The 19,247-nt window shown below is 40.1% G+C and overlaps 1 protein-coding gene across 3 annotated transcripts in view; it reads right to left on the bottom strand.

The window, feature by feature from the left end:
- Positions 1-3,249: 3,249 nt before the first annotated feature.
- Positions 3,250-19,247, bottom strand: part of FRMD3 (FERM domain containing 3) — a 307,544-nt gene continuing 291,546 nt past the window's right edge. For 2 of the 3 annotated variants that reach the window (XM_032307066.1, XM_032307068.1), the window contains one exon: positions 4,873-8,596. In XM_032307066.1, coding sequence (XP_032162957.1) covers positions 8,001-8,596 — 596 coding nt within the window. In that variant the 3' untranslated portion in view covers positions 4,873-8,000. Of the gene's footprint in view, positions 3,473-4,872; positions 8,597-19,247 lie in introns of those variants that run through there. The other variant, XM_032307067.1, reaches the window with a different exon arrangement.

The raw sequence follows: 19,247 nt of genomic DNA, 5'->3' as shown, positions 1-19,247 counted from the left end.
TGATACAGTTGTTAGGTGCCATTAAGAATATCTTCTAGACCTTAACAACATTCAGATAAAGTACTGGTAAATTATTCTTTAAGAAGATTTTATTTATATGTCAGAGAGAGAGAGCACAAGCAGGGGGAGCAGCAGGTAGAAGGAGAGACAGGCTCCCCACTGACCCTGGCATCATGACTGAGACAAAGGTAGATGCTTCACCAACTGAGCCACCCAGGCGCCCCTGATAAAATATTTTGAAATATAAATTTTAGTACATCCAGAGCTGGTTATTCTTGTAGAATAATTTTTCTAAAAAAAATATCCTTACAATTCAATTTTTTGTAAATTAGGCTTAAATGTTACTCTGTATAATGGCATTTTAATATTTCCTCTGATCCTTCCTGTAACTTGTAGAGGTTGTACAAGATACTGAAAGCTGCTTTCCTGATTCGCATATAATTCAAAATGTCTATTTAAGATTTCTAATGCTGTATCTTCAATCACAAGGGAAAACTATTTTATAATTGTCTACTTGTTCATAATCGACCTATGAAAGTTTTTCTATGACAATAGTGGGGGGGAGGTGTTTCCTTGTGAGGATCTTTACATTCAATCTCTATGTCCAAGCCTGTAGATACTTATTTTGCAATGTTGCAATGATTTTCAAAAACCAGAAATGCTAAGCTCTTTGAAGAATTCTAATGACTGTCTGGTATAGTTTAATGTCTAGGTGTACACTCTTATGTTGTGCTGAGTTACTAACAGAGCTGACTGCCTAAGTGGGGGCAGTTATCGTTCCAGTGCTCAGGCCAGAGTTGACACAGTATGGCAGTACCCACAGTTTCCTGACTGTCCCATGGGACTTTGTTGTCCCATTGGAGACACTTCATTGTCCCATTGGACTTCACTTACAAAATACAACTTCAAATATAAAAATTATTAAGAATTTCAAGGCAGTGATAGCAGAGCATTAAATCGACCTTTGAGAGCAGGGCCCTATACAAGTTCACAGGTTACATGTCCATGAAACCACTCCTGAACCCAGTAGTTCTCAACCAGGAGTGATTTTGCCCATCACAGATGATGACCTTGGGTTCAAATAATGGACAGTTCCATTTGAGCCCCTGAAAGTAAGAGTGACAAGACACATTAGCACCCAAAGTAGGGTCCCACCCAGGTTTGGCACTCTTAAGTACAGAGGGCTACCTCCTCTCCTCTCTAGAGTGGTTTTCTAGTAGAATCTCCTTGGAGACACCAGTGCAGGGCTGTTCCTATGCCTGCTTTCAGCTGTGCTTTCCTTCACTGGGAAAGACAGCCAACTTGAATCATAGGAGGAGTATTAACAGCAATGGACTTGGAAACTGTCCACCAGTTGGGTCTTTGTTGCCCAAGTACTCCAAGATGGGTTTGGTTTAGGGGGAAATGGGAGGTGCACTGCTGTACACAGTTTTTCAGGCGTCCAAGTCGTTTGGTAGCTCTAATATCCTCAACTGGTGGCCTCAAGGTCACTGCAGGTGCTAACATCCAGTGGCAAAAGGGACAACTACGCTTAGTCCAGGGCTTGGAAGGGCTACAGATTATATATCCAAATTCTTATCTAAACTCCATTAGCCAGAACTAGAAATACAGTCTACCCAAGTATGCAAGGACTGGGAAGTATAGTCGAAGTCTGTGCACAAGATGAAGAAGAAATTGTTTTGGTATTCAGCTGCCAGTCTCTGCCACAAGAAATTCACAAAATGGGAGACTTGCAGCAAAATGTGTATAATGTGTCCCCAGGCCTTCTAAGATAGGCACGGGAACACCTGGTCTGTTGAGGTAGACTCCTGAAGGGCCACTTTCTAGCTGTGATTCCTTGTGCTTGATAATATTTGGTTCACATTACATCTTGTGTTCTGGGAAGAGCACACATGGAGCATCTAACATCAAACAAGGGCCAAGCTGGCCGACATTTCTCAGTATAAATGATCAAGTTGGCTTGTACGTACTTGGTATGAACAGTTGCTCGCACTTAAACTCATCGCCAGTGTTCTGTATGTGCAGATCAGAAATGGCGAATTCAGAACTGTGGAGGTAATGGGAACATCGAGATCATTCTATCTAACTTTCTGCCTGCTTCACATTAGACAAAAAATTTAACATTATAAATGGTGAATAAATCAAGTGTGTAGCATTAAATATTCAGTGCAAGTGGCTCATTTAAAATAGTGGCCTGTGTAATTTATAGCCTTACACCAAACCACATGATAGGGCAAATTTTGGTAAATTTCAATCTGATTTTTCACAGCAAGGAGGAGAATATGAGTATCAGGCAATAATCCTTCCCCATCTCTGTCAATATTTTAGAGAAAGAATCTGGAGCAGTTGGTGAAACCTAGCTGAGCCAAGCCTTACAGGTAGAGTGTCTAGAGTAGTCCTAGCTCGTACCTGATGTTGTGACATAATCATTAAAATTACGTCCTTTCACCGTCAAGAGTTCTGGTTTGGATGATAAATTGCCCAGGAACCCTGTGACCAGGGAGCGGAATGTTTATGTGGCCACCACTGTTCAAGGTCCAGTTTACAATTTTGCAGAACCAACAGGTCAGAGTTGTCAGGACACTTGGGCTCATCCAGAATGGGAGGAAGCTGATTCTCACCAAGGAAATTGCAGGAAATTGATTCTTCAAAAAGAACGCTGAATTTTTTAACTTATTATGAAGACTGCCAAGCAGAGTGGAAACGAGTGTGGGTTTGTTCATGTGTTTTCTCCCTTGAAGAATGGTCTCCTCAGAAAGCCAATTTTCATGATCATTATTCTTGTGGATGAGGAGTTTCAAGGTGACCAGTATGAGTTGGATGGGCTACTGTAATTGGCAAGACATGTTTCAGAACTTTATACCACAGAAATTATATCCTTGCTCCTCCTAAGAGTTTTTGCTTTACAACCAGGAAAGTGTCCTTGGTTCTCTTTCCAAGGAGATATTTGGAGTGAGCATCAGCTATGGGTAAAGAATAGGGATGTGTGGTGCCAACTAACCTCTTGTTCTTTACTAATATTAAGTCTCAAGGTCCCTCTCCCGCTTGCAAAGCTGGTCAGGACCAGTGGCAGTAGTAGATATCCCCTGATGCCTGAGGTTCAGCCAGAAGCAGCCTTCTCCTTTCTTCCCTTACTGGCAACACTGGAGGTTGCAAAGACCCTAAATATTCTTGAGTGTCCTTAGTGTGAATCTTGCCCCCCAGCCACCACCCTAATTCCCAGTAGACGATAGACACCAGGGCCAGGAGAGGGTTAAAATCAGTTTTATTAATGGATTGGAGAACACAGCTGGGATCTGAGACCCAAGTGAGGGCTTCTTCCGTCCTCTCTGAAGTGACGATGGCTGAGCCCACTGCATGGGGCTCACCAAACTTACCCACCCATCACAGACCGAGGCTGGAAGGTGGAGAGCCGAGTCCTGGCTGGGCCCACCACGGGCAGGTCCTGCTGGGTCTGTTTACTGCGTGTAGACTGGAAGCCCAAGACAGGTCCAAGAGAAAGAGAGAGAGAGAGAAAAAGAAGCAGGAGGAAAAGTAAGCAGGGACCTTTAGTACATGATCTCCACCCAGTACTTTCCTTCTAGGCTGGAGTTTAGTTAGGAGAGCTTTTCCCTATTTGGCTAAGCAAGGAATGGAGGAATAAGGACAAGGGTTTCTCCCACGAGGTGAGATTGGGTCAGGAGCCCAGACTGCTCCAGGAATAAATAACCAAGGGCCACTTTGTGTGAACCTTCCAGTCTGCAGACACTAAGGCAGACAAAGGTGTTGGCTACAGCTGCTGGAGCTGGGACTTTAGGTCCCTAAGTCACCTCATACTTGATTAATAACCACAGAATTCTTTTTCTTGCCTGTAGTCTACAGTGTGGACCTCTGACGACCTCTGAGTGAGAACTCGACAGAGCTCCCCTGCCACAGCCTACCCAAGGTGGATGAAATGGATGAAGGTGATCAAAAGGTACAAAGTTCTAGTTATAAGTAAGTTCTGGCTGACAGACAACATGGGGACTCTGGTTAACAATCCTGTACTGCACTGCAAGTTGCTAAGAGAGCAGATCTTAAAAGTAGTCATCACAAGAAAAAATTTTGTGCTTCTGTGAGGTGATGGATATTGACTAAACTTCCTGTGCGATCATTTCACAACATGGACCTATATCTAACCTTATTGTATATCTGAAACTAATACAATTTTGTCAATTATAGCTCAGTAGAACAGAGATTGACAGACTTAAGAGGCCACAACAGCTGACGTACAAATTGGCTTGACATCCATGGTGTTCCTACTGTACAGAGAGCCCCTTTTGCTTCATTCACAGTAACACCTTCTGATTTAGCAGTCAGGGATGGAGTTGTTAGCTTTGTGATAAACCAGAGCAGTGGGCCTTTCAGGCCATGCTGTATGGAGGAGAAGACAAGAGTAGAAGAATAAAATTCTTCCGTGGTCCACGAACAGATCAAAGTTTCATGGCAAGTGCTGGAGAGTTGAGTCTGATGTAGCTCTCTCTGGCCCAAAAAAGCACCCTTTTGTGCCAGAACTGATGACCTACTAATTTTTAACATTCTGAAATCCTTCCTCTTATCTATAATGAAGAACACCTCTCATCTACTTTTTCCATGCTTTGCTATTTTCTAGTTATCTTAATGCTGTAGCTATCTTTTACATTCAGGTCCATTTTCAGTACACTCAATATTCCTGATTTTAGCCTGAATGATTTCTGCAAAGGATTAATTCCATCCATTACCTGTGATTTTTTTTATTTCATTCTATCACCATTCAAGGGTGACCTCATTCACGGTCCTACATGGTACCTTCCTGTAGTTCCAACAAAGTAAAGTTGCATAAATAGCCTGAATAAAACTAAATGATTGCAGAAACATTTTTCCCCAGAGTATTTTTATTAGGGATTCCTGCCACCATATTAACATATAAAACAATCTGGATGTTGACATAGAAATGCAGATTCGACTATACAAAGATAAGGCTCCAATCACAGGTAACATGGCCCCCATTTCTCTAGTATTTCAATGAAATCACCTTTCGAATTCTTCCCAGAGTTGTCTTTATAAATATTAGACAAACCACAAAATATATTCCAAATACATAACATTTTACAGTATGTTCCAAGCACAGACAGAAATACACAATACTTTACCTACATTTTTTTTCAAGATCCAACTTGCATTAGCACTAAAGACAAGATTGTGTGTGTATATGTATTTGCCATATATGTGTGTATTTAAACCACAAATGTACACATGGTTGCTTTCATGGAAAATTGAAACCTTTGAGACTGTGGGTTTTATCCCATGATATCTGAGAGGGAACAGGAATAGTAACATGTCACAAACTCCTCAAACTGGGGAAAAATAAACACAATTATGTATGAAGGGCATATCAGTTGTGTGTATACAAATACACACATATATACAGATTCATATATAAACATAGCTATAGTGATAATATGGTATATACATATACTCACACACTTGCTTTGAATTCTGTATCTCACTATATTATATACTCTCCATCTTTGGAAGCACTTTTCTCCTCTTTTGATCCAGGCAGCTGGAGACTCTCTCCTAACAAAATTAAGTGGGTATTTCTAAAACGCTGTTTCTATTCTAAATGCCACAAAATGGCATTTCAGGATCCCAGTTTTATGTTTGGTGGCTATTGCTTAAATTCAGTAGACCCTATTCTTTTAACTCCTTCGCTTACAAATATTTCTATCCAGTTTCTGCCTAAAACAGATGTTAGCTGGAAATGTTAAAATATATTGATTACTCCCCAATATACATCTGCAGGGTTGGATTATGGGTAGTATTTATCCTGTCAGTATTTTTCAGGGTTTTATGATGGGCAATATATTACATACTTCCATAATTTTAAAAAATACTACTTTAAACAGGTAGGGGCTAGGTTTGTTATGGTTAGAACTTTAAAGGAAATGATATAAAGCATGATTACAAGAGGGGGGTAATTTGGGGCAGACTACACTGCTGTGCCCTTTTGTCAGAAAGTGAGTTGGAAGTCATGACAAAGGGGTAAAAAAAACCCTTCAATTTCAAAGCTGGCCATTTGAAACTTCCAAAATAAGCTATAGAAAATATATTCTATGTTGGTATCAAATTTCAGGTATTAAATATTCAATAAAAAGCAAAATAAATCACTGAAAGCACATGGGAGAGAACACCTTACAAACCTAACAGCAATGTATATTCTAGTTAGTTCAACTGAAGGCTTTACTTTTAAAATTTATTTTCAAACTTATATGTCAAATAGAGCACCCAGAGCTCCATGAATGGTCAATTTAGAAATGATGCTAATGGTGGAGTTGGAGCATCTATTATGGTTAAGGAGAGAATACAAGTGCCCAATCTCTTTGTAAATGAAGGCAACAGAATATTCTCAATCCATGGAGAAATCCCAATGCACTATGCCCTAAACGCCACACTCTTTTCTTGCTCAATTATACCGCAGTATTGGTAAGTACTCTGCCCAGGGAAGCATCAGAACCTTTCTTTCTATTGTGGATCTTATGGTATGAAGGAAGGTACTAGAACATTTGCTTCCTCTGCTATCGGGTTAGGGAGTCATTTTACTATTTCACCCAAGCTGAAAGCGAGATCCTCTAATGAGTCCCTTCTACTTTCTTAATGGAAGCCCCAATTAGGAATAAATTAAGATCTTAAGAAAACCAGGGAAGGAAAAGAGGGTAACAGCCACCAAAAAGGAAGATCACCAGCATTTATCAAAAAGCCACACTTCATTCTTTCCATATCTTCTCTCCCTCTTTCTCTCTTACACACACTTCTTTTGAAATTTTTCCCATTGAATCAGTAAAAGCCATGAGGGACCTGAAAAATACGCCTTACAGTTTCTCCTCTTTGACTTAGATCCACTTAAACATATACCCATCAACTTGGACAGCAAGTGCACATTCTTTACCTCATCCAATACCCATGCATCACTACCACTTTGGTAAAAGATGGTTTGCCTACCACCCCTGCACAGCAGCAGCCTCACCAAACTCCTATTTTGCTACTTGCCCAGTTCCTATCTGTGTCTACTCTTGGGTTAATATACAATAATAAGCAATTACCTAGCATAACTTTTAACTGTTTTCCCTTTAAAAAACGTTCTTTCCCAACCAAAATATATGGATGGAATGCAAATGAAGGGAGTAAATCATCTTGTCCAAATACTTTGAAAAAATGGACCGCCCTGTGTCCACTTGAGTCTTCCCAGTTTCTACATCCTCCAGTTCCATCATCCATTTCAAGAGCTTACTTACTACAGTGTCTGCCTACCTCATACGCAGGTAACAACAAATTATGCAATTGGTTCAGCCAAAAATATTGTAAAAAACAAACCAGTGCCAAAACATTAAAAAATTCCTGACATACCCTTTGTGCATTAGTCTTAAACAATCTGTACACTTAAATAACTCCAGGAGGCTTCTTTTTTTGCTAAAAATTTACCAAAATATTTTGAACACATAAAAATATTTTTAAAAAAACAGAAAACAAAAGCCCAGCATAAATTTAGTTGTATAGGCATCGGTTAGAGGACGTTGTTTTCACTAAGGATTATATTCAAAAACTTTCTCTTGGGTTGTTATTAAAATTCTGATCCAGAACCTTACAATGGTGCTAACTATTAAAAAAGGGGGAAATCGAATTCAGCTCAATGTATTATGTATTATGATATAATAAAGAGTATGTCTGTAGTATAATAAAAAATAAACATGTTTTTGGTTACTTAAAGGCCATCTTCCTGACCTATAACTAAAATAACTGTATTTGACTTGAACTTATTTAACTGCAGTGAATTATGGAAAGCTAACTGAAAGTTTTCAATAATCCGTTATGAGTGAGGAACACCTGTTCATGGCCCCATGACCACGCAGAACCAGGCATTTGCAGAAAAATACAGAAACAAAAACAAAAAAAGCAAAATCACTAGTATTGAATATAGCCCTTAGTCATAGGAGATACGAACTTTACGAGCAGCCCAGCATGTAGAGAATGAGGTTGACTTTGCCAGCCACCCACTCCTTTAAAGGGCAGTAGTATTCATAGTGAAACTGCTCAAACTCTGGCGTCTGGCGGATTTCACATAAGAAGGAGAGATCAATACCTGACTCCAAAAGGAGGAGGAGCAGGGGGAATACAAAGAGCAGGAGCCCCAGGCCCACCACCAGGAGCCTGGAAAAACTCTTGACCAGTGGGTTCACCCGAATATGGCCTCTCAGAATGTCATAGCTCCACGACAAAGCTTGGTGAGCCTCCTTCAGCTCTTCCTCTTCGGCCATCAAAAAGGCATGTTCGTCCGCTTCCAGTTCCTCAAAGGAATCTGTGTCTTCTCTTTCCAACTCTAGCCTCGAAGGACAGTCAAAGAGCATGTCAATCTCATCATCATCCACGGGGGTGGGGAGCAGGCTGGCACTTGGGTTGTACGCCAGTTCCGAGATGGTCAGGGGCTCTTCTTTGATTTTATCTTCCTCTTCATTTGGGGGGTTTTCATACTCCCGGGCTTCCTTCACTGGCGAGCTAGAGATCAGAGGGGCAGAAACATCTTCTTTGGGTAATGGCACACCTGTAAAAAGAGACATTTGGTCCCTTAATTTTATATTTCAGGGTTTTTTTTTTCTTTGTCCTTCCCACAAAGATCTAGAGATGGAAACTAACAAAGAAAAAAGAAAGAGAAAGAAAAAAGGGGGAAAGAAAAGGAATTCAAGGAATCCATGAAATCACTGTGTGGAATGCTGACTTTTAACAAGGTACTTTTAGTAAAAGACCCCAAAGTTCAACATGCTAAACCCCAAATAAGCAACACATCTCAAATGGTTGGCAATATTTGCAATATTGATGCATACAGCTAGGGTCTGCAAGCCTCCAACTTTGGTCATTTCTACAAGAATAAGAGGACAATAAACCATTATTGTAATTTTGAATGGTGTCTTTTAGAAGTCAACGGTTACTGTACTACCTTAGATAACAAATGATAGAATCTCCTATTCAATGACAGCCTAATTTTTATGTATCCTATTCTTCATCCAGGCACAAATTAGTGGTTTTTAGTTTTATAGAACTGCACTTACATACATACTGTAATCATGTGTGCACAAACTTGCACCTTGCTCTTTTCATTTAACATTTTAACTTAGACATTCTCCATGTTGAAATGAACTCCCATAGTATTATTCTTAGGCTGCCAAATTCTCTACTAATGCAGTAAATTTGTTGCTTATTGACAAACATTTAAATTGATTTGCAGTTGTAAAAAAAAAAAATGCTAACAGACACCTTTACATATAAAAGCTTTTTTACCCTTTTGTTTGCATTCATTTGCCACAAATAGATACCTGAAAGGAAAATCGCTTGGTCAAAGGGTAGGCATGTTATTTCTTAAAGTTTATCAGGGGAGAGCGGTTTCTTAGCTCGTCATGTCAACAGAGGGCAAATGGAGTTGCCTAAGGCTGCTCATTTTGAGTCTTGGGTTCTTAGCGGGAATTAAAAACTGGCTTTATCAAAGCCATGTTCCTCAAGGTGGATCTACAGGGTGATACAGTGGTAGCCGGGTGCATTAACTATTAACTACTACATTTCAGGATTTCTAAGACGTGCAAGAAGTGATAGACTGGACTTAGCTGTTGTTCCTGTGAAGGGAAGCACACAACCATCCTGGACCAGATACCAAGGAGAGAATCCTGGAGTGTGGGAGCAAGGCTAACGCAGTCCACTACACCAAACAGAGCAAGACCGAGCGCTCTGGAAAGGTAGGTAGAGGTGTGGTTCTATGCTGGCCCTCGGGCCCCTTCCTGGCCAGTGACCTGCACCATGCTGGGAAGTCCCCAAGAGCCCAGGGGTGATATGATATCCAGCACTGTGGGTTGCTTCAAGGGAGCTGGCTTTGCTTCATAGGGATTATAGGGGAATCTGTGGGACTCAAAAACTGGGAATCTGATTGGGACAGACCACCAGGGAGGGCACTTCTGCCCTTGGATCTGGGCAGACCAAGTGCACACCTGCAGGGCCCAAGTCGTAATCCCAAGCGGTGGTTCTGGTTCATTTGCAGAACTGAGTCAGCAGAACAGTCTGACCCTCTGGGAAAACAACAGGGTTCAGGTCTGCTTACTTGGGTCCTCAGAGGAGTTTTATCAGCCTGGAGACTGGGCTGTCCCTTCCCTGGGCAGAAAAACTGAGTCCTAGCCCTACACTCTGTAGAGCCTGGCTCCTGGTCCTTCTCAACCAGAAAGCCTGATGGAGGAAACTCAAAGTTGCCTGAAGGGGGCTCTCCTAGGTAAAAGGGTTGAGTCACGGTTCGAGGCTGTGGAGGGTAGTCCCCAGACCCCGTGTGGCAGGAAAGGCTGGTGAGAACAATTGTGAGGTACGTGACTTGACAACACTCAGGCTGAGGGATAGGTGGGTAGAGCTGACTGCCTTCAGAACAAAGCAAGGGTTACTGTTCAGCCAGAAAAACTGTGGCATGAGTTAGCCTGGGTAAGGACAGCAAAGAGCCTTACTAGCCTTGGAGCTGCTTCTCCTGCTATGTCCAGGCAGGGAAACTAATTCATAGCCCCCTCATGGGTGAATAAGTTTCAGCCCCCTGCCGACCAAGGAACCTCCCTAGAATGCTTCATACATTAAGAGCCCTGTTCACAGAGAGCACAACCTGTGGCTTTCCTTGTCTGCAGAGCAAAACTGGTAGCCTCACCCACCCAGAACATCCAGTACACACTCTTGCTTGATTCAGGTCCCCAGACAACAAACTATGCAGGCCCTGGGTCCTGTCTTACTGCCCTGGCAAGTCAGGGAAGCTAATTCAGAACCCCACTTTAACTGCTGAGTGTAGGACCTGGTCCTGACCATCTAATAAGACTACCCGGGGAATCCAGGCAACTGTGGTGCCCATCTTACCACCTCGCAGGGGCAGGAACCAAGCCAGCAGTCCTATCCAGTCAGTGGCCCACCCACCCACCCACCTATGACCTCAAAGCCTGAACACCTGTCATACCCCAAAATAACCCCTAACAGTAGCTCACCTGCCCAAGGATGGTACCAGTGTACACATTCAGAAACCCAAACCGAGCTGCTAAAGATCTCTCTGCCCAAATGAACCTGCAAAGACTCAGAGATCACTTATCATTTTCAGATAGGAAAGTAGTTCACTGGTGATCAATCATTACAATAAATCAGGTAAATATGACCACATCAAAGCAAATTAAGGCACTAATTACTAACCCTAAAGAAACAGAGATCTCTGATCTGTCAAAGATTTCAAAATAATCCTCTTAAAGAAGTTTACTGAAACACAAGAACACATAGGTGGCTGAACAAAATTAGGAAAATGAAAAATGAACAAAATGAGAAGTTCAACAAAGAAATAAAAACCATAAAAAATATCCTAGAACTGGAAAATACAGTAACTGAACTGAAGAATTCAGCAGAGTGCTTCAAAAGCACACTCGACTATGCAGAAGAAAAAAATCAGCAACCTGGATGATTGAACAAATTATCTAGTCAGAGAATCAAAAAGAAAAAAAAGAAAAAGAACAGAACTTATGGGATACAATGAAAGAAACAATCTTGGCATTATGCTAAATCAAGAAGGAAAAAAAAGATGGAAAGTACATTTAAAGCAACAATGGCTGGCCTTCTGGTCTGAGATAACCATAGAGGGAGATACTGAACTCACTTCCTCCACATATACACCAAATCTACAGGTAGTGATAGAGCAGTGCCGATGACCTGAGGGCTGAATGAACAGCTTCTGTACAAAGTGATCGAACACCGAGAACAGTGAGAGCAGTGGAGATGCTGTAATGCAAACTGCACAGGGAAGGGACAGGACTGGGGGACTGTGTCCAGATTCATTGCTCTGGAGCACAGAAAGTAAGCTGTGGTTAAGAGAGCTTCTAGAACTCTGTCAGAGGGCAGCAGAACTGCTGGAACTCTCTTTGGATCAGAAGGTCTGGCAAACGCCATGGTTTACATTCCCCCTCCACCTTGACAGCAGAGATCCAAGCAGCGTCTGGATAGACTAGCCAGCCTGCTACCCCAGCCAGCCCTGGGCACCTAGCCCAGACCAGTCTTCCATGCCTTGGGGTACACAAAAAGAGGGTGATTTAAAAGTGCAGCAAGGATATAAAGACCCAGCCCTAGAACTCTGCCAAATGTCAGGACAGCTGCTGTACTCTTTCCAGATGAAAGGGGCTGCTGACCACCAGAGTTGACAATTCCCTCCATCTTGGAGTAGAGGCTGGGAGTCCTGGCTTACTGCCTCATTGGATCCTGGGATTAGCCTACACCACCTCCAGTTGTCCAACCAAAGTGGCCCCAGCACAGCACATTTGAGATATGCCTAATCAGTACTCACTACAGCTCCACCTGTCCCACCAAGGTATCACAGGAGCAAAGCACCCTGGACCTATACCATTCAGCTCCAGATGACGTGTTAGGACAATTGTCTCACACTTGCTTCAGGTCCAGCCACCCTAGCCCAGGGCACACCCTGCACAAAACACCCTGGGAACACCCAGCAAGGACCTGCCTCAGTTCCAGCCACCTACCAGGGTGCACCCTGGGTGAGCATCCCAGGACCCCCTGGCTTGTACCCACTTTAGCTTCAGCTGAAGTGTTTTGTCAGGGTGCCCTCAGCAGAGAGAGCCCTGGAACCCTAGCCCACACCAGCCACTGCCTGAGCCAGCCAAAGGAACCAGGAACAAACAGTTTATACAGGGGATGACCATACACAAGACCATGCCTTTGTGTTTGGAAGAAGCAGTTGTTCCACCTAATTCATGGAAACAAACACAGAAAGTCAAAATAAGGAGAAAGAGGAATATACTCCAAACGGAATAACGAGACAAAACCACAAAAAAAGAACTAAATGAAATGGAGATAAGCAATCTACCTGATGAGTTTAATGGCCATAAAGATGCTCACTGGCCTGGAGAAAAAAGTTGGTGAGCTCAGAACTAAACCCAAGAAATGAAAAATATAAAAAAGGACTAATCATAGTTGAAGAATACAATAATTGAAATGAAAAAATACACCAGAGAAAATCAACAAACTAGTAGATGCAGAAGAATGGACATATCAGTGATCTGGAAGACAGGATTAGAAAGAATTTTTTAAAGTGAGGACAGGTAAAGGGATCTCTTGGTCAACAGCAAGCAAACACACAATCATATTTTAAGGGTTCCAGTAGGAAGGGAGAGAAGGGGCAGAAAATTTACTGTAAAAAATTAGACCTGAAAACTTCCTTAACCTGCGGAGCGAAAGACATCCAGGTTCAGGAAGCAGAGAGAGTTCCAAACAAGATGAACCCCAAGGAGGTCCACACAAAAACGTAAAATAATTAAAATTTCAAATTATGAGCCAGAATTTTAAAAGCCATGAGAGAGAAAGAAGTAACTAGTTACAACTAGTACAAGGAAAAACCCCATAAGGCCATCTGCTGATTTTTCAGCAGAAACTGTGACTATATCATGCCACTTTCTCCTGGCCTGCAAAGTATTGAAAGGAAAAAACCTATAACCATGAATATTCTACCTGGCAAGGTTATCATTCAGAAATGAAGGAAAATTAATGGGGCTCCTGGGTGGAGTGGTTAAATGCCCAACTCTTGGTTTCCGCTCAGGTCATGACTTCACAGTTGTGAGATTGAGCCCTGCATCAGGCTCCATGCTTTCCCTCTTCCTCTGTCCCTCCCCTGTTCTCGCTCTCTTTCAAGTTAAAACAAAACAACTGAAGGAAAAATAAAGAGATTCTTGGAGAAGCAAAAGTTAAAGAAGGTCATCACCACTAAGCTGGCCTTAAAGAAATGCTAAAGGCCTTTAAGTAGAAAAGAAAAGGCCATAATTGAAAGTAAGAAAATTGTGAAAGGAAAACAATTTTCTAACTAAAAACAAAAATCCAGTAAAGCAGGTAGAACAAATAATTACTCACCAAAAAAAAGAAAAAAAAAAAAGGAAGAAGTAAAATCAATTTTATCTTAAAAGTTAAGGGGACTCACAAAATAAAAGGGTATAAAATATGACAACATATACATAAAAAAGTGGAGGAGGGAGTAAAAATGAAGTTCTTTTAGACTGTGTTCCAAACAAGTGACATCAACTTAATATAGACTGCTATATACATAAGATGTTATATGTGAGCCTAATGGTAACCACAAATAAAAAAACCTGATATAGGGGCACCTGGGTGGCTCAGTCATTAAGCAGCTGCCTTCAGTTCAAGTCATGATCCCAAGGTCATGGGATTGGGCCCTGAATCAGGCTCCATGGTCACCAGGAAGCTGCTTCTCCTTCTCCTACTCCCCCTACTTGTGTTTCTTCTCTTGCTTTGTCTCTGTCAAATAAATAAAACCTTAAAAAAAAAACCCAATATAGATACACAAAAAATAAAGAGAAAGGTAGTGAAACTCTAGAACAAAAGAAAGTGATCAATCACAAGGGGCAAGAACAAGAGATAAAAGGGAGAACTAGAAAAACAATCAGGGGGCGCCTGGATGGCTCAGTGGGTTAAGCCTCTGCCTTCGGCTCAGGTCATGGTCTCAGGGTCTTGGGATCGGGCCCCACATCGGGCTCTCTGCTTGTCAGGGAGCCTGTATCTCCCCCTCTCTCTGCTTGCCTCTCTGCCTACTTGTGATCTCTGTCTGTCAAACAAATATATAAAATCTTTAAAAAAAAACAAAAAAAACAAAAAACAATCAGAAGTCAATTAGCAAAATGTCAATAGGTATGTACTTAAATGTACATGGTATAGTAATTAAATGTACATGGTCGAATGCTCTGATCAAAAGACAGGGTGGGGCGCGCCTGGGTGGCTCAGTGGGTTAAGCCTCTGCCTTCGGCTCAGGTCATGATTCCAGGGTCCTGGGATCAAGCCCCGCCTCGGGCTCTCTGCTCAATAGGGAGCCTGCTTCCCCCTCTCTCTTTGCCTGCCTCTTTGCCTACTTGTGATCTCTCTCTGTGTCAAATAAATAAATAAAATCTTAAAAAAAAAAAAAAAGACATAGGGTGGCAAGATGGATAATAAAAACAACAACAAAAACCCAACCCATTTATATGCTGCCTAAAAGAGCTGCTCTTCAGACCTGAAGATACATATAGACTGAAAGTGAAAGATGGAAAAAACTTCCATGCAAATGAAAGTTAAAAAACACTAAAGTATTTTAGTGGCAATACAAAAAAGTATTGCTACTCTGGCTTTTTTTTTTTTTTTTAAATCAGACAAGAGAGACATTAAAACAAAGACTATAATGAGACAAGGGCATTATAAAGGATAAAGGGCTCAATCCAACAAGAGGATATAACAATTGTAAATATGTGTGCAACCAATGTTGGAGCACCTAATATATAAAGCGAAGATGAACAGACACAAAGGAGTAATTGACAATAATAATAGTACAGAACTTTGACATCATATTTACATCAATGGAGAAATCATCCAGGCAGAATATCAGTTAGGAAACTGTATCTTTGAACAACACATAAGGCCATGTGGTCTAAATAAATATATACATAAGAGAATATACATTTCCTTCAAGTACACATGAAACATTATATGAAATAGATCACATTAAACCACCAAATCTCAATAAACTTAAGACTGAAGTTGTCATGCATTTTTTTCTAACCATAGAGGTATGAAACTAAAAAATCACAAGGGGAAAAAAACTGGGGAAAACAAACATGTGGAGGCTGATCAACGTGCTACTAAACCACTGAGTCAATAGAAATTTAGAAGCACATAGGGACAAATTAAAATGTTCAAATCTTTGGGACACAGCAAAAGCAGCTGGAAGGGGGAAATTTATATCAATATAAGCCTACCTTAAGAAACAAGAGAAATTTCAAACACTCTAACCTCATCCCAAAAGAACTAGAAAAAAACAAAGTTAGTTGAGGGAATAAAATAATAAAAACCACACATAAGTGAAATAAAGACAAAACAACAGCAACAACAAAAACACAACAGAAAAAAATCAAACTAAGAGCTGGTACCTCAAAAAGATAGACAAAATTGATAAACCTTTAGCCAAACTCACTAAGAAAAAAGAGAGGAACCAAATAAAATTCAGAAATAGTAGATGAGAAGTAACAACTGACAACACAGGAATACAAAGGATTATAAGAGACAACCACAAAAATTATATGCTCACCAATTAGATAATATAGGAGAAATAGAAAATTTCCTAGAAACCTATAATCTTCCAAATATGAATCAGAAATAGAAAATCTGAACAGACCAATAAAAATAATGAAATGGAATTGATGGTCATAAAACTCCTGGCAAACAAAAGTGCAGGACCAAATGGATTCACAGGTGAATTCTACCAAATATTTGAAGAAGAGTTTATAGGCATTCTCCTCAAATTATTCCAAAAAAAAAAAAAATGGGAGAGGAAGGAAAGCTTCTAAATACTATTATGCAAGGCCAATATGATCTTGAACAGACAGACAGTACAAAAAAACAAAACAAAGCAAGCAAACAACACCAACAGAACCATAGGCCAATTTCCCTGAAGAATACAGACCCAAAAATCCTCAACAAAATATTAGTAAACCATATTTAATAATACATTAAAAAGATCATTCACAACAACCAAGTGGGGTTTATTATGAAGATTTATTCAGTATTCACAAATCAATATGAAATACCACTTTAAGAAAATGAAGGATAAAAATCATATCTCAATAGATGCAGAAAAATCATTTGACAATGTACAATACCACTCATGATTAAAATCTCTCAACAAAGTAGGGTTTGAAGGACCATACCTTAACATAGTAAAAGCCATATATGAATACCCACAGCTAACATTATACTCACAATGATGAAAAAAAGAGCATTTACTCTAAAATCAGGAACTAGAGAAAGATGTCCACTCTCAACACGTTTATTCAATATAATGCTGGAAATCCTAACTATAGCAATCAGACAAGAAAAAGAAATAAAATGCAAGGAAGAAGAAAAACTTTCACTACTTACAGATGACATGACACGATCCACAGAAAACCCTAAAGCCTCTACCAAAACCAGCATATATTAATTCAGTAAAGGTGCAGGGTACAACATTAATACATAGGTATTGCTTTTGTTCACTAAAAATGAAATAGCAGTTGTTGCTATTCACTAATAATGAAACAGCAGAAAGAACACAATTCCATTTACTAAGTGTACTAAATACCATTTTCAGTTGCACCAAAATGAATAAAATACCTATTAGTAAACTTAACCAAGGAGGTGAAAGACCTGTACTCTGAAAATTATAAAACACTGATTCAAGAAATTGAACACAACACAAACAAATGGAAAGATATTACATGCTCATGGATTGGAAGAATATTGTTAAAATTTCCATACTACTATAAAGCAATCTACAGATTCAGGGAAATCTCTATCAAAATATAAATAGTATTTTTCACAGAACTAGAATAATCCTCAAATTGGTATCAAACCACAAAAGACCCTAAATAGCAAAAGCAATCTTAAGAAAAAAAGAAGAGGGTGCCTGAGAGGCTCAGTTGGTTAAGTGACTGCCTTCAGCTCTGTTCGTGATCCTGGAATCCCAGCATCGAGTCCGACATCAGGCTCCCAGCTCAGTGGGGAGTCTGCTTCTCCCTCTGACCCTGCCCCTTCTAATGCTCTCTGTCAGTCTTTCTCTCTCAAATAAATAAAATCTTTAATAATTAAAAAAAAAGAACAAAGCTGGAGATACCACAATTCCAGATTTCAAGATACACTATACAGCTGTAGTAATCTGGCACAAAAAGAGACACATAAATCAACGGAATAGAATAAAGAGTCCAGAAATAAACCCACAATTATACAGTCAATTAATCAATGACAAAAGAGGCAATATACACAATGGGGGAAGAGGGGGAAACAGTCTCTTCCCAGTGCTGGGAAAACTGGAGACATGCAAAAGAGAAACTGGACCACTTTCTTACATCATACACAGATATAAACTCAAAATTGAGTAACAAACTAAATGTGAGACCTGAAAGCATAAAAATCTTATGCCTTAGCATTTTAGTAGGTATGTCTTCTGAGGCAAGGGAAACAAAAGCAAAAAGAAACCATTAGATGTAGATCAAAATGAAAAGCTTTTGTACAACAAAGGAAAACATCAACAGAAGGAAAAGGTAACCTACTGGAATGGGAGAAGATATCTGCAAATGATACATCTGGTAAGAGGTTAATGTACAAAATATATAAAGAATTTGTACAATGCAGCACCTAAAAAATAATTTGACAAAAACTAGACAGAAGATCTGACTAGACATTTTTTCAAAGACGACATACAGTGAAGAGACACGTGACAATATGTTCAACATTAATCACCAGGGAAATGGATATCAAATCTTACCACTGTCAGTGTTATCACCGCACACCTGTCAAAGGGCTAGACTCAAAAAGACAAGAAGTAACAAGTGATGGTGAGGATGTAAAGAAAAAGGAAACTTGTGCACTGTCGGTGGGAATGTAAATTGGTGCAGCCACTGCGGAAGACAGTATGGCGGTTCCTCAGAAAATGAAATAGAGAAATACCGTATGATCCCATAATTCCACTACTGAGTATTTACCCAAAGAAAATATAAACACTCATTTGCAAAGATACATGCATCCCCTTCATGTACTGCAGCATTATTTACAATAGCCAAGATACTGAAGCAACTCAAGTGTTCCCTGACAGAGGAGTGTATAAAGCAGATATGGTATATATACACCACAGAAAATTAATGAGCCATAAAAAAGAATGAGGTCTTGCAACAACAAAGATGGACTTGGAGGGCATTATGCTAAGTGAAATAAGTCAGAGGAAGACAAGTACAAAATGATTTCACTTATATATGGAATATAAATAAACAAAACAAAAAGCAGGAAGAGACCCATAAATACAGAGTACAAATTGATAGCTACAGGGATAGGTTGTATAAAATGTGTGAAGGGGAGTGGGAGATACAATCTTCCAATTATGGAATAAGTCACAGAGATTAAAAGGAGCATATAGGATAGGGATTATAGTTAATAATGTTGTAATAGTGTTGTATGGTGATAAATGACAACTACACTTGTGGTCACCATAGCATAATGTAAAGAGATGTCAATTGTATACCTGTGACTAATGTCACATTGTGTGTCAACTATAATTAATTTTTTAAAAAAGTAACAATGGTGGAAAACTTCCCCAACCTGGAAAGAAATAGAGATCCAGTCCCAGGAGACCCTGA

The sequence above is a fragment of the Mustela erminea genome, chromosome 12 (genome assembly GCF_009829155.1).
Source record: "Mustela erminea isolate mMusErm1 chromosome 12, mMusErm1.Pri, whole genome shotgun sequence".
Taxonomy (NCBI): Eukaryota; Metazoa; Chordata; class Mammalia; order Carnivora; family Mustelidae; genus Mustela; species Mustela erminea.
Note: the sequence above shows the minus strand (reverse complement) of the source record. Positions and strands in the feature narration are given on the sequence as shown.